The sequence below is a fragment of the Bufo bufo genome, chromosome 6 (assembly GCF_905171765.1).
Source record: "Bufo bufo chromosome 6, aBufBuf1.1, whole genome shotgun sequence".
Classification (NCBI taxonomy): Eukaryota; Metazoa; Chordata; class Amphibia; order Anura; family Bufonidae; genus Bufo; species Bufo bufo.
In genome coordinates, this window is record NC_053394.1 from 236,623,883 (window position 1) to 236,648,874 (window position 24,992).

The 24,992-nt window shown below is 44.2% G+C and overlaps 1 protein-coding gene across 1 annotated transcript in view; it reads left to right on the forward strand.

The window, feature by feature from the left end:
* The window catches only part of LOC121004158 (proline-rich protein 9-like), a 93,830-nt gene extending 80,735 nt beyond the window's left edge, over positions 1-13,095 (forward strand). Inside the window, exons 2-3 of the mRNA XM_040436298.1 lie at positions 9,183-9,254; positions 12,883-13,095. Of these exons, the coding sequence (XP_040292232.1) occupies positions 9,183-9,254; positions 12,883-12,947 (137 nt within the window). The 3' untranslated portion in view covers positions 12,948-13,095. The remainder of the gene's footprint in view (positions 1-9,182; positions 9,255-12,882) is intronic.
* Positions 13,096-24,992: the final 11,897 nt, after the last annotated feature.

Genomic DNA, 24,992 nt, shown 5'->3' on the forward strand with positions numbered 1-24,992 from the left:
CCAAGCACTCCACTTGACACCGTAAGCACACAGACCCCACGAACCACCGAAGCTTGGTTGCGGTCTCGCCATCTCCTACCCACCCTGGACCTACGACAAGGCTCCAGGCTCCAGTGGGTAAACCTCTCCTAAATCCAGAGAGCAGGAACAGCTCTTACAAGAGCTAGTAGTTATAGCCAGGGGAGTATAACAAATCTTCAGCGTATAGCAATCCCCAGTGTTGATCAGTTACCCAAACACCAGCCTCAACATGATGAAGGGTAAAACAGGAACTCTTTATTGAACAAACAGCATTAACTTATATACACATGACATACTGAGGACATGATATAGCAGCCAATCCTGTACAGTTTAAACACAAAACTAACCCTATTCAACAAACACAATGGCATTGTCTGTGACGCAATTAACAAACACACTAGCATTGTCTTTGACGCAATCAACAATTAACATGCAAACAGATATCTTCACCCCCTCCATAATGAATGAATAGGGTACGAGGAGACACATGTGATAGGATTATCTCCTGAGTGTATCATAGGAGTCGGCTGCTATTATAATCAACTATCTTAATCCCATCACTAACACAATCAGTGGGAGTCTCAGTGCAGAGTTAACCCTTTTTGTGTTGCTGAATCCACACCATGCCTTTTTAAGGGGCCCTAGGAAATATGTGGCATATAAATTACACACATAAATCAGGGTTCATAGTTCCTTGTAACCCCAAAAGGTCTGAGGGGGTCTCCATTGTTCTCAGTCCATAGTCTGTAGGAAGGAGGCTAGCCCTCAGGCTCCTCCAGCAGCCCCAGTGACGGTTCAGTCTGTCACATTTCTCCCCTCCCAACAGTAGACTAACCAGGTACCTGACCTCCTGTCGGTCGATGCCTAAGTTAGTCGAGTAGCTCACCCATAAACAAACACTGGTCCTGTTGAACTCTGGGGCCTGGCACTGTTCTGTATGTCCCCAGCTGTTGAGTGGGCATCTGCTACTCTTTGCTTCATTGTTGTTCTCTAGCTTGGAGTTGTAGGTACTTGGTGGGCAGAGGCCGACTGCGCTCTGTTCAGATGCCAGCTCTACCGCTGGGGTAGCCAGTGGGGAGTCAGGCTCTGGACAAGAGGATAGGGGAGGGCAGAGGCCAACTGCACTCTGCCCAGATGCCAGCTCTTCCGCTGGGATGGGGTCATTGAATCCTACCCCCAGGACCTTGTTGCAGATCAGCTGTGGAGAGGATGGAGCGCTTACCTTCTCCTCCTGGTATTCCTGCGGGGTTGGTGGGGGATCTGTACCGGCCGTCCAGCATCCCGGTAGGCCTGGTGCAGAGACTGCAGTCCCATCTGCACCATCGGAGTTAGGGGTGCTGTCCCCCTGTGGTTGGGGAGAGAAACCGGTTGTCTCCTCTCCCTTCAAGGTACACTGCTGCTGGGAATGAAGATGATGATCTTCTCTCCCTGCAAAACATACTGCCGCTGGGGAGCAGGACCGACTGTCCCTACTCCCTGAAAATCCGGCTGCCGTTGGGGATCTTGGCCGACTGCCCAGCATCCCTGTAGGGTCGGTGGAGAGACTTCGGTTCCATCTCCACTGTTGTGGGGCTTACTGTCTCCCCCTGGTACATTAAGCTGCCACTGGAGAGAGGGGGTAACAAGCTCCTCTCCCATACATACTTCCAGCCGCTGGGGAGGGCGATTGACCGTCTCCGCTCCCAATACAGTGTCCTGCTGCTGGGGAAAGGAGACTGGGCTCTCTATTCCATGCTGGACACTCTGCCGCTGGGGTGGAAGGACAAAGCTCTCCTCTCCCAATAAAACCCTCTGTTGCTGGGGGACAGGACCGACTGTCTCTGTCCCCTGTAACTCAGCCTGCCGCTGGGGGATGGAGACTGGGCTCCCAATTCCCTGCATATCACACGGCCGCTGGGCAATGGAGACTGGGCTCCTAATTCCCTGCATATCACACTGCCGCTGGGGAATGGAGACTGGGCTCCCAATTCCCTGTACATCACACGGCCACTGGGGAATGGAGACTGGGCTCCCAATTCCCTGCATATCTCACTGCCGCTGGAGATGGAGACTGGGCTCCCAATTCCCTGCATATCACATGGCCGCTGGAGAATGGAGACTGGGCTCCCAATTCCCAATAACTCCCATTGCCGCTGGGGGAAAGGACCGACTGTCTCTGTCCCCTGTAACTCAACCTGGCGCTGGGGAATGGAGACTGGGCTCCCAATTCCCTGCAGGAGCAGTGGAGAGACCTCGGTCCCATCTCCACCGGCCACCTGGGGTTCTTCCCAGTAAACATCCACAATATCCTCCCAGCTAAAGGGCTCTGGACCTGGGTCTGACTTCTTGCTGTCCTGCTGAGCCTTCCCAATGGAGTGGAAGAGATCTCGGTAGTCCTGCTCCAGTTCAAACTCCAGGGTTGCTAGGTGAGCCAAGTCTTTCTCTACCTCATGGGGGTCATCCCAATCCTGCCTAGCCTCCCTCTCGTAGAAAATGTTCTGAAGTCTGGACTGTGCAGGGCTCCCGAAGTCAGGCTCTGCAAAGGACTCCCATAACAAGCCAGGACCATCAAACTCCTCTCCCTCTGGCTTGTCATACTCAGCTGTCCAGGGTATATACTGTGCCATATACCACCAGAGCGCCGGGTAGGCCTCCTCCAAACATAGCTCCTGCCATACCCGGTACTCTAGTTCCTTCACCCATTCCTCCAGGGGCTGCTCTCCCAGGAAGGGCATCCGCAGGGCCACTTGCTTCTGCAATCGCTGCTCTCCACTGGGGAGACTCTCACCTCGCTGGTATTTTACATTACCCAGGGATCTGGTACCAGATGCCTTTCCTTAATGCATCCCGGCCATCCAGGTCTTCCTCATCGTATGCCACTGCTGGTTCCATCATGCTGCTGTAGCCAGGGGCGCTGTACGGATACTAGCGTTGCCCTCAATTTTGTCAATCCACGAATGGTGTCTACGAGCTGCTTTTCCTCTCACTAGGACGCCATCCCACTGCTGCCACCAATGTAACGGATCTCCTGGCACCCCGACCGGGTACCTCCGTCGATAGCTGTTCCTAGTGCTTCCCGAGGACTCCAAGCACTCCACTTGACACTGTAAGCACACAGACCCCACGAACCGCCGAAGCTTGGTTGAGGTCTCGCCGTCTCCTACCCACCCTGGACCTACGACAAGGCTCAAGGCTCCAGTGGGTGAACCTCTTCTAAATCCAGAGAGCAGGAACAGCTCTTACAAAAGCTAGTAGTTATAGCCAGGGGAGTATAGCAAATGTTCAGCGTATAGCAATCCCCAGTGTTGATCAGTTACCCAAACACCAGCCTCAACATGATGAAGGGTAAAACAGGAACTCTTTATTGAACACACAGCATTGACTTATATACACATGACATACTGAGGACATGACATAGCTGCCATTCCTGTACAGTTTAAACACAAAACTAACCCTATTCAACAAACACAATGGCATTGTCTGTGACGCAATTAACAAACACACTGGCATTTTCTTTGACGCAATCAACAATTAACATGCAAACAGATATCTTCACCCCCTCCATAATGAATGAATAGGGGACGAGGAGACACATGTGATGGGATTATCTCCTGAGTGTATCATAGGAGTCGGCTGCTATTATAATCAACTATCTTAATCCCATCACTAACACAATCAGTGGGAGTCTCAGTGCAGAGTTAACCCTTTTTGTGTTGCTGAATCCACACCATGCCTTTTTTATGGGCCATAGGAATTATGTGGCATATAAATTACACACATAAATCAGGGTTCATAGTTCCTTGTAACCCCAAAAGGTCTGAGGGGGTCTCCATTGTTCTCGGTCCATAGTCTGTAGGAAGGAGGCTCCTCCAGCAGCCCCAGTGACGGTTCAGTCCGTCACATCATTCATTCACAGTAGTAAAGACAGTGGTGGAGACAGTAGTGTATTTCATTGCTCACTGGGTCAATGTTCTTCACAGTGAAACAGCACTGCAGCAGCAAGACTAAGTCCTATTGAAACCTCCAAGTTTGTGTCAGTCTGGTTTTCACAAAAGGCTCTTGCCTACCTACTCCATGTCCTCTTCCAGGAACATCATCCTGTTCCAAACAGAAGCAGTGCAGAGCGTCCGCCCCGGGTGCCGCTCTCACAGGGGTGCCAGCAGGCCCAGAAGCAATGAGCGCTTCCATCAATACAGATGGAAGCGCTTATTGCTGAAGTGCTGACACCCACATACTGCGGCGGGGCACATTAGTGGAGCGCATAGTTCCCTGCCCTGCCGCCGATCACCACCATAGGTTTCAAGCCTAGTAGGCCTGATGACGTCATTGCGCGCCCCTGTGTCGGGACTCAGCAGCACAGTGACGGGACTCTGTGAGCAAGCGCAGGTGAGTATTTAGCGTTTAGTTTTTTTTTATTTCTATTTTATTATTTTATGTGCAAACTTTGGGGGACATGAGGGGGCCGGGGTGCACACAGGAAGACGCGTGGGGGGGTGGAATATGGTGGGATACTGTGTGGGGGCAACATTTTTTATTTTATTTTATGTGGCAACTTTGGGGGACATGAGGGGGGTGCACACAGGAGGACGTGGGGGGGAAATATGGTGGGATACTGTGTGGGGGCAAATTATTATGGGAGGGATTACTATGTGGGGGAAAAATTACTATATGGGCAGTGTGGGGGACACTACTGTGTGGGGGGCAGTGTGAGGGACACTACTGTGTGGGGGGCAGTGTGAGGGACACTACTGTGTGGGGGGCAGTGTGAGGGACACTACTGTGTGGGGGCAGTGTGGGGGACACTACTGTGTGGGGGGCAGTGTGGGGGACACTACTGTGTGGGGGCAGTGTGGGGGACACTACTGTGTGGGGGCAGTGTGGCGGACACTACTGTGTGGGGGGCAGTGTGGGGGACACTACTGTATGGGGGCAGTGTGGGGGAAATTACTGTATGGGGCGTGTGGGGGAAATTACTGTGTGGAGCAAATTACTGTATGGGGCAAATTACTGCATAGGGGCAGTGTGGGGGAAATTACTGTATAGGGGCAGTGTGGGGGAAATTACTGTATAGGGGGAGTGTGGGGGAAATTACTGTATGGGGCAGTGTGGGGGAAATTACTGTGTGGGGGGAATTACTGTATGGGGCAGTGTGGGGGAAATTACTGTGGGAGGCAGTGTAAGGTGAAATTACTGTAGAGGGACAGTGTGGGGGAAATTACTGTATGGGGCAGTGTGGGGGAAATTACTGTATGGGGCAGTGTGGGGGAATTTACTGTATGGGGCAGTGTGGGGGAAATTACTGTGGAAGGCAGTGTAAGGGGAAATTACTGTATAGGGCAGTGTGGGGGAAATTACTGTATGGGGCAGTGTGGGGGAAATTACTGTATGGGGCAGTGTGGGGGAAATGAATGTGTGGGGGCAGTGTGGGGGAAATTACTGTATGGGGCAGCTTGAGGGAAATTACTATATGGGGTAGTGTGGGAGAAATTGCTATATGGGCGCAATGTGGTGGTCCTTGCTATTGGGGAGGCACTGTAGGGGCAATTCTATTATTTCTGGGGACACTATACAGGGATTATTACCTGGAGCACAATATAGGGTGTTATTATTACGGGGGGCACTCTAGGGGACATTATAGCTGCTGTGGAAACTATAGGGACATTTGGGGTTATTTATCAAACTGGTGTAAAGAATAACTGGCTTAGTTGCCCATAGCAGCCAATCAGATCTCACTTTTCATATTTGACAGCTCTTTTGGAAATCCAGTTCTACTTTACACCAGTTTGATAAATGACCCCAATTATGTCTACTGGGGTCACTACTTTTTCAGCAGTATAGTACCTGGGGCATTGGGGGGCACAATGGGCACAGTATTGGGAGTGGCAGCAGGATGACACTGTGGGGACACCAGGATGGGGAGGTTGATGGAAAAATTGAGAAATCTAACGTGTCTGTATTACAAACTCTGTAGAGACGAGATGCGACTGAAAGAATTTGTCATGGCTTCTAACGGAGGAGAAGGGATAATAGAAGGTCTACATGAGAGGAGATGTCCCTGGATATAAGAGGTATGTGGTCAAGTATTGGGGGGAAGGGGCAGAGTAAGGACCCGCCCGGGTGCCAAACACCCTGGGCACGCCACTGAAAAGGACCTAGGAACTTTAGTGAATGGCAAGCTAAGCTGTAGAAACCAGTGTCAGGCAGCTGCTGCCAAGGCCAATAAGATAATGGGTTGCATCAAATGGGCATAGATGCCCGTGATAAGAACATAGTCCTACCACTTTGCAAATCACTAGTCAGACCCCACATGGAGTACTGTGTATAGTTCTGGGCTCCTGTGAACAAGGCAGATGTAGCAGTGCTGGAGAGGCTTCAGAGGAGGGCAACTAAAGTAATAACTGGAATGGGGCAACTACAGTACCCTGAAAGATTATCAAAATTACGGTTATTCACTTTAGAAAAAAACGACTAAGGGGAGATCTAATAGCAATGTATAAATATCTCAGGGGTCAATAGAGAGTAGTGTTGAGCGCGAATATTCGAATATCAAATTTTTTTTGCGAATATCGGCACTTCGCTAATTCGCGAATATTTCGAATATAGTGCTATAAATTCGATATTTCGAATATTCGTTTTTTTTTGTTTTGTTTTATTGTTATATTTTTTCCTTTCCGACTTCCCAAAAGTAGTTCTTACCTGTCCTTAGGATTCCTGGCTTCCTGGCTGCTCCAGTCAGTGCCCGTTGCCGCTTCTGACGACTTCCGTGCTCATGGAGCGTGCCCATCACCATCTCCATACTAGAATGTACTGTCGGATTTGAGAATTACGTTGAAATCGCAATTCGATTAATTCAAGTTATAATAATCGAATTTCGATTTCAACTTAGCACTGCTATATTCCATATTCGTTAATTCTAGCCTAATATGGAATATAGCAGTGCTAAGTTGAAATCGAAATTCGATTATTATAACTTGAATTAATCGCATTGCTATTTCAACTTGGACCTGGTTTACTATGGTTGGCTTGGTAGAATTAGCGAATATGACGAATGTATTCGTCATATTCCTCAAAACAAAGATAACGAAGTATTCTCCATCTTCGTTTTAGCTACCTATTTGTCAACTTCGCTAATTCTAGCAATCAAATAGGAAGGTTGACTATAGAGACCACTGTGTTTAATTCGCTATGCGATTATATTACTTTGCTTTTTTTTTTTTTTATAAATAGAATCATTATAATAATCAAGTATTTAACTATTCAATTTTTTTTAAAAAAAAGCAAAGTAATATAATCGCATAGCGAATTAAACTTAGCTGTCTCTATAGTCAACTTTCCTATTTGATTGCTAGAATTAGCGAAGTTGACGAATAGGTAGCTAAAATGAAGATGTAGAATACTTTGTTATCTTCGTTTTGAGGAATATGACGAATACATTTGTCATATTCGTCATCTTCGCTAATTCTAGATATCAAACCAATAGGAAAGTAGCCTTAATTTAAAATCGCAATACGCGATTATTTAAATCGCATAATAATCGCGATAACTAGAATAATGACGAATATTCGTTTTCGATGAATATGAAACGAATATTCTATCAAATATTCGCAAATTTTGTCGAAATCGAATATGGCACCTGCCGCTCATCACTAATAGAGAGATCTCTCCCATCATCTATTTATCCCCAGGACTGTGACTGTGACGAGGGGACATCTTCTGTGTCTGGAGGAAAGAAGGTTTATACACAAACATAGAAGAGGATTCTTTATGGTAAGAGCAGTGAGACTATGGAACTCTCTGCCTGAGGAGGTGGTGATGCTTTTTTCTGCATAACACTGTGTGTGTTTAAACACTATCTGCCCCCTATAAGGTACATTTTTTAAAAATAATTCTAATATGAAAAAACACATGTGACGGTGCAGTATATTTTTAAACACACTGTTAGTTAACAGAGTCAAACAAGCATTTAGCTATATATGTCTGTCTCTGTGAGAAAGAGCAAAAATTTGTGAAATCTTTTTAAAAAAGATAACGAAAATATATAAACATCAAAGTCCTAGGAGATCTCAGGGTGTCATATACCAATTTTATAAGTAATTGGAACATATTTGATTTGTGTAGAAACAATTTAGCTAAAAATCTATAAAAAAAAGAAATAAAATCAACAAATTGAACCCAAAACCAATTTCAAGAAACTCGCTCATCTCTAGTTTGCACGTATTAATTGTTATCACAAGGTGTGACAAACTCCTCTGTTCCATGCACATGCAATAAGTAAGGTATGTGATACATTTTATCTGTAATTATTTATGTCTAGTCATGATATTACTATTAATTTAGCTCATGTATCAATAAAAGAATGTTCCATGTGATATTAAATTAAGTTTTATTGCAGACATGTGTATATGTAAACACCTTGTAAATGTTGCTATGACCAGCCATACGAGGAATGTATCCTGATTCCAGCTTCCTTATATAAACAGAGTAATCTGAAATCAAACATCATTGGGGAAAAAAAGCTTCTACTCTTCAAGAAGACAAAACAACTGAACCAGGAACCAATCATGTCTGGAATCAAAGGAGGACGATGTGGCCAAAAGATCCAGTGCCAGAATCCATGCAAAGACCCCTGCCAAAAAGTCCCTATTATATTACTATAAAAGCCAAAGCAAATATCAATTTTTATCAAACTGTACTGTATAGTTTTTACATGGATATAAAGTACATGAAAGTTTTAATAAATTTAATTTTTTGATTAGTACCTATATGACTTTTTACAACTGCATTCACAGGTGTGATGGATTTACATGTTCATTCTTCCAGAATTCCTTGGTTTACTCAATGGTTGCACAATTCTTTCTCTATTGATTTGAATGATATGAAACACCATATAAAATTTAGCATTATGATGTAGGAATCAACCACTATATTATATGAGCTCAGCTAATTTGTAAGAACCATGCCTGATGACCAGCTTGTTAACTGTTTCCAATGTTGCTTAACCATCCATATAGATTATGTCCATGTATAAACTGTAAAATGGTGTATAAATGTGGACATGCTTTCTGATATATTACCACAGTTTATAAATAGGTCTGTTAATACACAGTATGAACAAGTAACACAAAATTGTGCACAATATACATCAGTAAATATGAATTTAATCCCATTCTGTGTATTTTTAGCATGTAAATTTGAAATTCAGAATCCTGGCTCTCACCATAATCATCATGGTCAACACCATTTCCACAAGCAAGGTAAGCTTATATCACAGCAGTAAACACAATAAATGTAAACTGTAAGACATTTACTTTTATGTTATAATAAATGTAATTACCGGTATTTGGTGACGTCATCGGCTCTGATGGGCGGGCTTTAGCGTTGCCCTAGCCGTTTTACAGGATAGGGCAGCTCTAAAGCCTACCCATCAGTGCAGGTGACGTCACCGGGCTCACTTCTGGGCAGAACCTTTTGCCTGGAAGCCCCATGGAGAGCCCGGTTGATAACAGGAACTCCCAAAAATGCCTTTGCCCTGCGTGATTTAGTGCAGTGCAAAGGAAAGCATCGGAGAATGAACGGCTCCGATGCTCAAGTCAGGGGGGCTGCCTGGGTGAAAATGGTAATATGTCCGGGTTCAACTCTGAACCCGGACAACCCCATTAAGAGTCGGAGCCCATTGACTATAAGGGGATCTAGCAGGGTTGCGGCTGCTTTCCTCTATTTATGCCAAGATTTGGGCAGACAAAAACTGTTAGTTACATGCTTTAAATTTTTTCTAACGAAATCCTGGCATAAATACTGGGGAGGGATAGAGATTCCCACTAGAGCCCACTATAGTCTATGGGGTCCGGCGGGCATTCTGCACTATCCGGCTACGGTGGATCCGGAGACCTTGTCTGCCGGAACAGTTTGCCCTATTGCTCTGCCTCCTGTGTGAATGAAGCCTAAGTGCTGTATTGTAACTGGGAATTGCAAAAGAGAAGATGAAACAGAACTAAGCATGCAATGTAATATGTTATCTGGTTTAAAACATTGTACACATACAGACAGAAACATTTAGATAAAGGGTCCCAGATTGATGGGTATCTAAGCATGGATTAAAGGGGATTTCTGAAACAGAAAATAGAAGGGAAGTACCATAAAATAACAGATTAAGAACCATTATTTACTTGACAAACCTTCAAGCCTAGTTATCATCTTGATTGCCATGGATGTGCCAGTTTTCAGCATCGACTGTTTACAGACTGGAATCATGGGCAGTGAGGGGTAATGAACCAGGTAGCTCAGGTAAGACATAGCAAGGCTACTGTCCACAAGGTTAGCAGGTTCTCGGAATTTTTATAGAAAGTGACCAACCTCTTTAAAAGCTTTATAACAATGTCTTCACAAGTTGTGCTTCTCTTGTATTATGTGGTGCAGGAGCACATAAACAATTACAGCACAGTGGTGAAGGTTTCCATAGCCTCTGTAAGCCTACAAATGGATAGGCAGATAACACTATGAATGCAGCACTCAACACCCCTTCCCCCTACGCCTCCGTTACTACTGCAACAAAATTACTTATATGGTTCCCCGTCACACAGGGTATAGATTAGGGGATTACCAGGATTTTAGTTGGTATTATGCATTAATATTGGTAAGCCAAAATCAGAATTGTGAAAAAAACACGGAAGAGGTTCAAACCTTTCCATTATAGTTTTCCTCTGTTTATTTGTGACTTACATACACTGATACATAATGCTGTATTTTCCAACATATGTTAAAGCATATGACAATTATATTTGCAAACCATGTAGACAATAGATTGGAGTATATGAAAACTGTTCTGGTTTGCATAACTGTATACAGTACAAGTTGAAGATCATATCCTACAGTATGTGCGGGCAGGATGATGTAGGGTAATAATTGAGCAGTTTTGAGAGAACAGATTTAGCGCAACTTGTAACTGATTAAAATCTCTGCTGATTTTGAAACTTTGAGTCCAGTGGTCGGTCCCAATAAGTGATTGACAGCTATTTCTGTATGTATGTTCGCACACAATTAAACCAATGCTAACAGGAATTTGAATAAACTACATGGAATGCAATTTTTTCCAACAATTTAGTATGTATGGATTGCTCAGACTCTCTTCCACTATAATATGCAGACCACAGAAAGGACACTACAATCAATGTGACAATTCTGTACTATGTACTCATGGTTTGATCCTACAAGCCAACAAGTTTTATGGAAATCATGACACATGATTAGGTTATGGTAGATGCATAATGATACATATACAGGGAGTGCAGAATTATTAGGCAAGTTGTATTTTTGAGGATTAATTTTATTATTGAACAACAACCATGTTCTCAATGAACCCAAAAAACTCATTAATATCAAAGCTGAATATTTTTGGAAGTAGTTTTTAGTTTGTTTTTAGTTTTAGCTATTTTAGGGGGATATCTGTGTGTGCAGGTGACTATTACTGTGCATAATTATTAGGCAACTTAACAAAAAACAAATATATACCCATTTCAATTATTTATTTTTACCAGTGAAACCAATATAACATCTCAACATTCACAAATATACATTTCTGACATTCAAAAACAAAACAAAAACAAATCAGTGACCAATATAGCCACCTTTCTTTGCAAGGACACTCAAAAGCCTGCCATCCATGGATTCTGTCAGTGTTTTGATCTGTTCACCATCAACATTGCGTGCAGCAGCAACCACAGCCTCCCAGACACTGTTCAGAGAGGTGTACTGTTTTCCCTCCTTGTAAATCTCACATTTGATGATGGACCACAGGTTCTCAATGCGGTTCAGATCAGGTGAACAAGGAGGCCATGTCATTAGATTTTCTTATTTTATACCCTTTCTTGCCAGCCACGCTGTGGAGTACTTGGTCACGTGTGATGGAGCATTGTCCTCCATGAAAATCATGTTTTTCTTGAAGGATGCAGACTTCTTCCTGTACCACTGCTTGAAGAAGGTGTCTTCCAGAAACTGGCAGTAGGACTGGGAGTTGAGCTTGACTCCATCCTCAACCCGAAAAGGCCCCACAAGCTCATCTTTGATGATACCAGCCCAAACCAGTACTCCACCTCCACCTTGCTGGCGTCTGAGTCGGACTGGAGCTCTCTGCCCTTTACCAATCCAGCCACGGGCCCATCCATCTGGCCCATCAAGACTCACTCTCATTTCATCAGTCCATAAAACCTTAGAAAATCAGTCTTGAGATATTTCTTGGCCCAGTCTTGACGTTTCAGCTTGTGTGTCTTGTTCAGTGGTGGTCGTCTTTCAGCCTTTCTTACCTTGGCCATGTCTCTGAGTATTGCACACCTTGTGCTTTTGGGCACTCCAGTGATGTTGCAGCTCTGAAATATGGCCAAACTGGTGGCAAGTGGCATCTTGGCAGCTGCACGCTTGACTTTTCTCAGTTCATGGGCAGTTATTTTGCGCCTTGGTTTTTCCACACGCTTCTTGCGACCCTGTTGACTATTTTGAATGAAACGCTTGATTGTTCGATGATCACGCTTCAGAAGCTTTGCAATTTTAAGAGTGCTGCATCCCTCTGCAAGATATCTCACTATTTGTGACTTTTCTGAGCCTGTCAAGTCCTTCTTTTGACCCATTTTGCCAAAGGAAAGGAAGTTGCCTAATAATTATGCACACCTAATATAGGGTGTTGATGTCATTAGACCACACCCCTTCTCATTACAGAGATGCACATCACCTAATATCCTTAATTGGTAGTAGGCTTTCGAGCCTACACAGCTTGGAGTAAGACAACATGCATAAAGAGGATGATGTGGTCAAAATACTCATTTGCCTAATAATTCTGCACGCAGTGTAGTATTCTTCTCATGTTCTAAACTATTATCTCTTTCCTGGCAGATCCCTGCAATCCCTGCTGTCCAGACCCTTGTCAGGATCAAGGAAGCTACTCCTTTAATAAATGAAAACATCACAGTACAATATGGAATGCCCTTCTCCTTGCACTCTTGTTCTTCTATAATAGTCTTCTTTGATTTACCATCCTTAAATCCAGTCTCTGTCTGCTCTCTGTAATACAGTCTGCTACTGAATAAAACATTTATTTTCAGCTGATACATTTGTTTTATTTGGGTACAAGATCATCCTCAGCCAACACAGATCCGATCTATGTTTCTCAGAGAGACGTTAAAAGTTTCTTCCTGCAGCTGTTTCACAAAAGATCGTTTTATGGAACTCCATGTGCTTCTGATACCATAGGTGGCATACAGTTTCATTTTATTTTCATAGATTCATACTGAATCAATAACAGACATTTATGCGCAGCACCAAGGAACAGGCAATATTCGAGGTCCAGTAACAGGCCGAAGTTGGGGGCAGAACACGTACAAACAAATCTGAGAAGCTAGTCAGAGGTCAAGGCGGGCAGCACTAGGGCAATTTGAAAAATAGGCTAAGGTCAGGGCAGGTGACCAGAAATTGGAGTCAGCTGTCAGGCTGGAGTCAAGCAGGGAATACACCTTTTCTGGTCACTAGAGACTAGGAATCTGAACGCTCAGGAACCCTCCTACTGGGGAGAACATCTTGAATACATGTGGATGACTAGCAATTTGAATGTGCACATGGTTGCCTTTTAAGAGGCCAAGAGCGCCTCTGCCCTATGAAGCAGGTCTGGAAGCCTACAAATCAGACATAATAGCCAAGGCCTATAGTGGATGGAACTACCAGAGTTGGAAGAAGAGGAGCGGGGACGGATGGCAGAAACGTGAGTAGTGCGCCCCTGTGCCTGCTGCATACACTGTATATGCAGTTGAACAGGAAGACTCAGGAACACAGCAGGTTTAAATGCTACATCCTCCCACAACTGTTTTAATCATATCTGCATCAATGAAGGTTAATAGCTAGCTGACTGCTTCATTTGAGGACTATAAAGTCCCAGTTACAGTACATGGACCAATGCACAGACAATCAGGAATGAACCAATTTTTTACATTAATTGAGTAATCTTGAGCAGAGGTCATAGAAGCATTTACCTGCAACAATTATGTCCTTGCTATGGGGATGAACGATTGCTATGGAGATCACTCATCCCCATTTAAATTTTTTGTTTGTTAGTACCACAATTTGAGTTTGCACAGGGAGATATGCTGCCGGCATATGATGATTTTATGTGCCGCATAAAAAAGGCAAAAACCTGATAAACAAGTGTTTCCTTATCCATTGGATAACCAGTGGCACATTCACACTCAGCAATTACTGGAAACAACCATTCATGCAAACAATTACCCCTAACAATCACTCAAATCCTTGACCTATGTAAAAGGATCTTTATTACTTTGTGATTTATTCTTGACACTTCTACAGCTTCTTTTCCCACTAGCATCCAAGTCTGTCTCTTTTAAATACACTGCTCAAAAAAATAAAGGGAACACTTAACCACTTCAGCCCCCCTAGCTTAAACACCCTTAATGACCAGGCCACTTTTTATACTTCTGACCTAGCCTACTTTCACCGTTTATTGCTCGGTCATGCAACTTACCACCCAAATGAATTTTACCTCCTTTTCTTCTCACTAATAGAGCTTTCATTTGTTGGCATTTCATTGCTGCTGACATTTTTACTTTTTTTGTTATTAATCGAAATTTAACGATTTTTTTGCAAAAAAATGACATTTTTCACTTTCAGTTGTAAAATTTTGCAAAAAAAACGACATCCATATATAAATTTTTCTCTAAATTTATTGTTCTACATGTCTTTGATAAAAAAAAAAAAAGGTTTGGGTAAAAAAAAAAATGGTTTGGGTAAAAGTTATAGCGTTTACAAACTATGGTACAAAAATGTGAATTTCCGCTTTTTGAAGCAGCTCTGACTTTCTGAGCACCTGTCATGTTTCCTGAGGTTCTACAATGCCCAGACAGTAGAAAACCCCCACAAATGACCCCATTTCGGAAAGTAGACACCCTAAGGTATTCGGTGATGGGCATAGTGAGTTCATAGAACTTTTTATTTTTTGTCACAAGTTAGCGGAAAATTATGATTTTTTTTTTTTTCTTACAAAGTCTCATATTCCACTAACTTGTGACAAAAAATAAAACTTCTATGAACTCACTATGCCCATCAGCGAATACCTTGGGGTGTCTTCTTTCCAAAATGGGGTCACTTGTGGGGTAGTTATACTGCCCTGGCATTCTAGGGGCCCTAATGTGTGGTAAGTAGTTTGAAATCAAAATCTGTAAAAAATGTCCGGTGAAATCCGAAAGGTGCTCTTTGGAATGTGGGCCCCTTTGCCCACCTAGGCTGCAAAAAAGTGTCACACATGTGGTATCTCCGTACTCAGGAGAAGTTGGGCAATGTGTTTTGGGGTGTCATTTTTCATATACCCATGCTGGGTGAGATAAATATCTTGGTCAAATGCCAACTTTGTATAAAAAAATTGGAAAAGTTGTCTTTTGCCAAGATATTTCTCTCACCCAGCATGGGTATATGTAAAATAACACCCCAAAACACATTGCCCAACTTCTCCTCACCCGTACGCCAATCACAGTTCCTCACTTGTACGCCAATCACGTGCCTAAACCCTGGCTTTCCCTAAGATGAGCCCTGTGTAGTGAACGGGGCGGTGGGATCACTAGTCCGCACCACTGACACTAAGAGGAAAACACCAAGGAGAGGACAGACAATACAGACAAACATATAATACCAGGTGGGCGACAACAGCAGACCACCAAGGCCCAACAGGGATCCGGAGGGTAACGTTCTGGAACAACAACCAGGGAACACAGTTACACAGCTCCAGTGGGTCAGTATAGAAGTCCAGGCAGGAAGCTCTATATCTGGCAACCAAAGAAGTGGGAGATGGGAATATAAGGAGGTTGGGATTGCTGGACAAGAAACAGCTGAGGAGGAGAAGCTACGGATCCCTGAGTGAGCCAAAAAGGATTGCAAGGCAAACCCAGAAAGCTACCATTACGAAACAGCACTGTCTTTGTACATCGAGCGCGCAGCCACCCGCTGCGACTTCCTGACCCCGGGTATAACGGAGTCAGACGTGGCTCTTGACACCCTCGTGACAGTTCTATTCTGCTATTTAAAAAACACCCTTTTAGGGCAAAAATCATAATTTTGCAGCCTTTATTGGTAGTGGTGGTTTGCACGCTGTGCAATCAGAGCCTGAAGCGAGGCATAAACGTTCTCAACCTAAGCACCACCTGCATGAAAAGGCATCTAAGTGCAAAGCACGAGCTGCAGTGGAGTAGACACCTTAAAAACCAAGAAAGGTCTCTGGCTCCTCCTGCTTCCTCTTCTGCTGCAGTCTCGGCCTCTTCATCCACCTCTGAAGTGACAGTGCCACTTGCCACCCCGCAAACAGAGGATCTGCCAGCAACACCACCAACACTCTTCATCTCCCAAACACTGGAGCGGAAGAGGAAGTACCCCCCTACCCACCCGCGATCCCTGGCACTGAATGCCAACATTTCAAAATCACTGGCCTTTGAAATGCTGTCATTCCGTATAGTGTAGACGGAGAGTTTTAAAAGCCTTATGGCGGTGGCTGTCCCACAGTACGTCGTGCCCAGCCGCCACTACTTTTCCAGGCGTGCCATCCCTTCCCTGAACAACCAAGTCGGGGACAAAATTAGGTGTGCACTGCGAAAAGCCATCTGTGGCAATGTGCACCTCACTACGGATACGTGGACCATTTAGCACGGTCAGGGACGTTATATCTCCATAACAGCACACTGGATAAATGCAGTGACGGCTGGGCCTGAGGCGGATAGCAGTTTGGCGCATGTCCTTCCACCACCGAGGATTGCAGGGCGTTTCAGTTTGCCTCTTGTTGCTTCCTCCTCCTACTCCGCTTCCGCTTCCTCATCCTCTACCGGCTCCTCATCCGGTCAGCATAACACCTTCACCACCAACTTCAGCACAGCCAGGGGTAAACGACAGCAGGCAGTTTTAAAATGTATCTGTTTTGGGGGACAAACCCCACACCGCGCAGGAACTGTGGACGGGCCTTGAACAACAGACAGATGAGTGGTTGGTGCCAGTGAGCCTCAAGCCCGGCATGGTGGTGTGCGATAATGGGCGAAATCTCGTAGCAGCTTTGTGACTAGCCGGTTTGACACACATCCCTTGCCTGGCGCATGTGCTGAATTTGGGGGTGCAGAGATTCCTTTAAAATTACCCCAATATATCAGAGCTGCTGCATAAAGTGCGGGCCATCTGTGCGCGCTTTCTGCATTCTCATCCTGCTGCTGCTCACCTGTCATCGCTGCAGCGTAACTTCAGCCTTCTCGCTCACCACCTCATATGCGACGTGCCCACAAGGTGGAACTCCACCTTGCACATGCTGGCCAGACTGTGCGAGCAGCAGCAGATGATAGTGGAGTTTCAGCTGCAGCACGCACGTGTGAGTAGCTCTGCGGAACAGCACCACTTCACCACCAATGACTGGGCCTCTATGCGAGACCTGTGTTCCTTGTTGCGATGTTTTGAAAACACTGCTGGTGATGATGGAAGAGGATGTGGCACAGGAGGAGGAGGAGTAGGAGGGATCATTACATATGGTTTCCGGCAAGTCATTCACAAGTGGCTCCGAGGGTGGGTTCCTGCACCCACAAACGCCAGGTACACAATTGTCCAGCCAGGGCACAAGCGATTACATGCTGCAGTGTCTCTGCAACGACCGCCGAGTTGCCCACATTCTAACTTGTGCTGATTACTGGGTGGCCACGCTGCTGCATTCCCTTTACAAGGACAACGTACCGTCCTTAATTCCGTCACTGGAGCGTGATCGCAAGATGCGCGATTACAAGCACACGCTGGTAGACGCAGTGCTGGTGGCATTTTCACCTGACATCAAAAAACCAGTATTGGCTACCTCGTACTCCTTCACCGCCGCTTCCACCTACATCCACCGCCTCCTCAAACTCCTACTCCATATGGACCTCCACCTCATAAATCAAGTTTTTTTTTCTTATCTGTACTTATTCTATTTTATTTTATGTAATTTCACTAATTTGTCTGTTACATTTTTGGGTGAAATTCACCAATTTTTGGGTGTGATATACCACTGCTCTACCTAGTAGACAGGTAAAAAAAAAAATGGTTACATTTTTGTTAGAAATTTACCAATTTTTGGGTGTGATATACCACTGCTATACCTAGTAGACAGGTAAAAAAATTCACAAATTTGTCTGTTACATTTTTGGGTGGAATTCACCAATTTTTGGGTGTGAAATACCACTGCTCTACCTAGTAGACAGGTAAAAGAAATTCACTAATTTGTCTGTTACATTTTCGGGTGAAATTCACCAATTTTTGGGTGTGATATACCCATGCTCTACCTAGTAGACAGGTAAAAAAAATTCACTAATTTGTCCGTTACATTTTCAAGTGAAATTCACCAACTTTTGGCTGTGATATACCACTGCTATACTTAGTAGACAGGTAAAAAAATAAATCATTAATTTGTCTGTTACATATTCGGGTGTAATTCACCAATGTTTGGGTGTAAAATACCTCTGCTATACCTAGCAGACAGGTAAAAAAAAATCATTAATTTTTCTGTTACATTCTTGGGTGACATTTTACCATTTGTGCCGTGAATAAACCCCTGCTCTGCATAGGTGACAGGGAATAAAATTTAAAAAAATCATCTGTTCCATTAGTGGGTGACATTAACCCATTTCTGCTGATGAAAAACCTTTGCTCTGCATAGGTGGCAGGGAATTAAATTTGTAAAATTCGTCTTTAATTGGCCCTTTCATTCGATCCTTCTGCTCCCTCTCCGGCGTGAAAACCCTGATTTGCTGATAACCATGATCAACATGGTAAGCTCAATAATGAACATAGAAAGTTGATAGAGAAGATATCCAAATGGATGTTGGACGTCACGGGGATGTGCGATCAGGCAGAAGTTATCTAGAGTCAACAAAAAGGCAGCAGGGCTTCTCCTGTCTAAAGTTTCCAAATCCAAAATACCCCAGTGACCTTCCCTATAATTTTTTATTAATCATTCCAATAACAGGGCATCTTAAGAGTCCTGTATTGATATTTATCGTCACTACCTCCCCGAGTCAGGAGTGGGTAATTGCCGCGCACCCCCTCCTTACCTTCAATTCTTCCATTTCAATAGCTTCTCCCACATTTCTGCTCGATCACAATAAAATTACATCCATTGATCTAAGATGTGGTCTCTCTTTCTCACGCTCCCTCTCCAGCATTGAACCCTGATTCGCCGCTAACTGTGATCAACATGGAAGGCGCAGAAAAGAACATCGAAAGTTGATAGAGCAGATATCCAATTTGATTGTGAACATCACGAGGACATGCGACATGGTGGGGCAATATGTTTGCACACGCCTACACGAACTGACTGATGAGTCTGCCCCCTGCAACTTCTGGGTCTCCAAATTGGGCACATGGCCTGAGCTTGCCCTTTACACCTTGGAGGTGCTGGCCTGCCCTGCAGCCAGTGTATTGTCTGAATGTTTGTTTAGGACGGCTGGAGGGGGTTATCACAAGGTATATTTCCCAATCTTTTGGGGTGCACCCTAATTTAAACAAAAAAATAAATAAATAAAATTAATTAAAACCAAAAATCAGTGTTGGCTACCTGTTCCTTCTCCACCTCCGCTTCCACCTACACCGCCACATCCATTGCCTCCTCAACCTCCTACTCCATACGGACCTAGTCCTCCTAGATCAAGATTATTATTTTTTATTTTTACGTATTTTATGTTATTTAAAGTCATTTCCCTATCCACATTTGTTTGCAGAGCACTTGTCATGCTCTTTACCACATTTTGCTGGCATTTGCAGCCCTCTAGCCCTTTCCATGACATTTTAAGAGCCATTTTAGTGCTCAAAAGTTCGGGTCCCCATTGACTTCAATGGGGCTCGGGGTCAAGTTCGGGTCCCGAACTCAAACTTTTTTGTGAAGTTCGGCCGAACCCGTGGAACCCGAACATCCAGGTGTCCGCTCAACTCTAGTGAGAACCTGATGGAAAATTCCTCAAATTCATGTTCAAGTCCTACCACTAAGAACATAGAATTATAGGTAATTTTAGTGGGAGTGTAGCTGGCCAGCTAAGACCTGTCCTAGGTTGCTAGTATAGCTTATATGTGTATACAGGTAGACCTGCCAATAGCCTTAATACAGTTCCTATGTTTATGTGTTAAAGACAAAGGCAGAGTTATTCACTGTGACTTCATGTTTTGGATGCCATACAAATGTTATATTTTGTGTTCACAGAAGGAGAAAAAGATAATATGCCTTTAAGATTCATTTAGTAATGTAAGGTAAGCTCAGTGACAGCAGAAACAACAGAAAGTATAGTGTTAATCTGTTGTTGCTGGACAGAAGTCTAGACCAATCACAGCCAGCTTCTCACACAGCAAGAGTTTTTACCAATCCCAGCCTGTCTGGGAATTCCCCCAGTCCCTGCTGCTAGAATCATTATTCACCAGAGACAGGAGCTGAAGAGACATTCACTCCACTCAAAGCTGAGTTCTATGGGAACAAGAGGCCAAAATAGGTAGATAAATCAGTTATATAATGTTCATATTGTTAGTATTGTGATTAGAACTGTATACTGAACCTGTTATATGTGTGTTTACTTACAGTTCCACCAAATTCAATTGCAACCATACAATTGCAAATACAAATTGCAAGCTACAAATTGCAAGCATACAAACCAGATTCCATACAAATTGCATACAAACTGCAAACTGCTCATACCAGATAATAAGCAATTGCATACTGCAAACCAAGTTGAGCAAGCAGAACTATTAGTTAGACCTCAGATATACCTCTCAGAGAGATCAAAAAATACTTAAATAACAAAGTGAGAGTACAGATAGCGAAGAGAGAAATATATCCACCATTTTATGTTGAATACCAAGATTAAACAGTTGAACCACCATCTTATGCATACCGCCATTTTGTGATATCTTTTCAACATGTGTCTTGTACATGGACTATCTGCTGCGGAGGCGGCAGTTTTACATATGAAGAAAAGTGGAAGTTAATAAAGAAGTTATTTCAAGCATTTGGTGTGCTATTTAAACCTACTGTTTCCATAGAACGACGCTAGAGGAATTACAGAGTAATAGACAGTCTGATTAGACAAAAAAGTCAGAGATATCAAAAATCTTCCAATGCCACAGCGCAAAAGGAACTTCATAGTGCTGAGTCTGCCACAGGTATCTCCTGGTCCGCTTGGACCAGCTGCCTCGTGTGCCTATCCTCCTCAAGATGTAACAACCTGGTGATTCCTTTGGGAAAGTCTATCCCCACCATCTGGGGCACTGTGAAGAATCGAGGGGTTCACTTAGACAACGCCCTTACAGAAGGTAGGATACGTGAAACAGTGGGTTCACACCACTGGTTTGTGACTACTGCCTGTCATATAGATGCAAAGTAACTGTTTCACTACAACAACGGACTACCTATGCATGTTTCTGCAATGCACAGTGTTGTACACCAATGTATAGGTTCTCTGCACCCGGGAAATAGCTTTTCTGTAATGCGATTCGTCAATAATAAATTTGGATCAAATCAAATCTTTTTGGAAAATTCGGTGAACCATCCGAATCAATTTTTTTTTAAATTTGCTCATCTCTAATCATTACTTTCTTCTTCTGCTAAGACTCCTTTTTTTCCTCGGATCCATTGTAAGACATCTACAGTGGGGGAAATAATTATTTGACCCCTCACTGATTTTGTAAGTTTGTCCAATGACAAAGAAATGAAAAGTCTCAGAACAGTATCATTTCAATGGTAGGTTTATTGTAACAGTGGCAGATAGCACATCAAAAGGAAAATCGAAAAAATAACTTTAAATAAAAGATAGCAACTGATTTGCATTTCATTGAGTGAAATAAGTATTTGAACCCCTACCAACCATTAAGAGTTCTGGCTCCCACAGAGTGGTTAGACACTTCTACTCAATTAGTCACCCTCATTAAGGACACCTGTCTTAACTAGTCACCTGTATAAAAGACACCTGTCCACAGAATCAATCAATCAAGCAGACTCCAAACTCTCCAACATGGGAAAGACCAAAGAGCTGTCCAAGGATGTCAGAGACAAAATTGTAGACCTGCACAAGGCTGGAATGGGCTACAAAACCATTAGCAAGAAGCTGGGAGAGAAGGTGACAACTGTTGGTGCGATTGTTCGAAAATGGAAGGAGCACAAAATGACCATCAATCGACCTCGCTCTGGGGCTCCACGCAAGATCTCACCTCGTGGGGTGTCAATGGTTCTGAGAAAGGTGAAAAAGCATCCTAGAACTACACGGGAGGAGTTAGTTAATGACCTCAAATTAGCAGGGACCACAGTCACCAAGAAAACCATTGGAAACACATTACACCGCAATGGATTAAAATCCTGCAGGGCTCGCAAGGTCCCCCTGCTCAGGAAGGCACATGTGCAGGCCCGTCTGAAGTTTGCCAATGAACACCTGAATGATTCAGAGAGTGACTGGGAGAAGGTGCTGTGGTCTGATGAGACCAAAATAGAGCTCTTTGGCATTAACTCAACTCGCTGTGTTTGGAGGAAGAAAAATGCTGCCTATGACCCCCAAAACACCGTCCCCACCGTCAAGCATGGGGGTGGAAACATTTTGCTTTGGGGGTGTTTTTCTGCTAAGGGCACAGGACAACTTATTCGCATAAACGGGAAAATGGACGGAGCCATGTATCGTGAAATCCTGAGCGACAACCTCCTTCCCTCTGCCAGGAAACTGAAAATGGGTCGTGGATGGGTGTTCCAGCACGACAATGACCCAAAACATACAGCAAAGGCAACAAAGGAGTGGCTCAAGAAGAAGCACATTAAGGTCATGGAGTGGCCTAGTCAGTCTCCGGACCTTAATCCAATCGAAAACCTATGGAGGGAGCTCAAGCTCAGAGTTGCACAGAGACAGCCTCGAAACCTTAGGGATTTAGAGATGATCTGCAAAGAGGAGTGGACCAACATTCCTCCTAAAATGTGCGCAAACTTGGTCATCAATTACAAGAAACGTTTGACCTCTGTGCTTGCAAACAAGGGTTTTTCCACCAAGTATTAAGTCTTTTTTTGTTAGAGGGTTCAAATACTTATTTCACTCAATGAAATGCAAATCAGTTGCTATCTTTTATTTAAAGTTATTTTTTCGATTTTCCTTTTGATGTGCTATCTGCCACTGTTACAATAAACCTACCATTGAAATGATACTGTTCTGAGACTTTTCATTTCTTTGTCATTGGACAAACTTACAAAATCAGTGAGGGGTCAAATAATTATTTCCCCCACTGTATAACAGAAAGTTTGTCCATGAAAAAACTTTTCTCCATCAGCAATTTGCTTGTCTACCTAGCCAAGTTGCTGGTGATTCAGTCGCTGTAGTAGTTGGGCAGTAGCAGCTCATCTCATTGATGCTGCAATTTTCCCTCATATTACTCATATGTATTTTTGACGAGATGCTGACATTCATGCAACAGGTGACCCTGTAGCTGTTGGGGACCCACAATGAGAAACTCCCATGAGGGAGGAGGAAGAGGAGATGCTGCCACTTGAAGAGGAGGAAGAGGATTGGAAGTTGGAGGACTAAGAGGATGATGATGAAGACGGTGACACTGGCCATGACACCCAAATGTCTGAGTGGAGAGCAGAGGTGGAAAGAACTAGCTCCTGGGGCACACGGGCCAGAATGGCGACCTTTAGACGTGCTTGCTTACACAGTGCCAGGCATATCCTCGATATAAACCAGTCTGATAATTACTGGATAGCCATGCTTCTAGACCCTTACTTACCAGGGCAAATTGGCGGAATGTTTTCTTCTCGCAGAAAGGGAGGACAAATAACATTATTACTTGGAAACTCTGTACATGCAGCTTGTCGCAGCTTATGGTTAGCAGACGCCTGTCGCCGGTGTGTCTGAAAGGGAAGCCCCTCTCCACACCTGGCAGAGTCACCCCCTTCCCACCGTCAAGAGCAGCAGAAGCTGCAGCAGCAGTAGCAGCAACAGCAGCCACTGCAGTCTCCTCAACATGATGGAGCGGTTTTTCCATGTGCCACACCATACTGAGGTCAGGCAGCTAGCCAACAGCTCCCGCTTCAACGCCCAGGTTCAGCCCTACCTAAACTATTGAAAGTTTCTGTCACATACCCATTTCCCTGACCTTATGGATTTCTGGGCAGGCAGACTGGTACAGCACGCTCTCTATCTTCCTTCATGCCCATGCTCCAGTAGCATCTAAGTGAGGGTTTTCAGCACCGCACGGGGAGTGGTGACACCCACACAGACCAAGTTGTCCTCCACTAGTGTCCAAAACATCATTTTTGTCAAAATGAACCAAGCCTGGATTCTGGAGGATTTTCACACTCCTCCATGTGATTCCCATGAATAGACCTCGTCTTGCCACTGTTGGGTGTAGCTAAGCTTTTCTGCACCCGGCGCAAGGATTTCGATTTGCCCCTCCCCCCTTTCCCTGCAACTCAAATTTACATAAAGAGGGGGTAGTTAAGCCACTGCTCTAACTCTGCCCAATGCATAACTATACTCACCCACCAAATAAAATCTATCATAGGGTACATGGTGGCACAAATACTTCTTGCAATAAACAAAAGACCCAACTGGTCCTACCTCATGCAAGGTATCACTGGCATTGGTGCAATGTCCTCTGGATCCGGAACTAGGTCCCTGTGGTGATAGAGATAAAATAATAATCACATCAGGAAGGGATGGTGACTCTACCTGGGAAATACCTACGAAGGGGCACTGTGCTGGCCCTGTAAGACCGAGCCATCCCAATGTATAACCAGGTAATCTAGGGATTTTCCCTTAGTGCTACCACACAGTACTAATACCCACATTGTGCCCCTTCACAATAATTATGCCCACATTGTGCCTACTTTACATAAATGCCTAAAATGTGCCCTTCTCACAGTAGTTATGCCCACATTGTGGACCCTTCACAGTAGTTATGCCAACCTTTGTGCCTGTCACAATAGTTATGCCCAT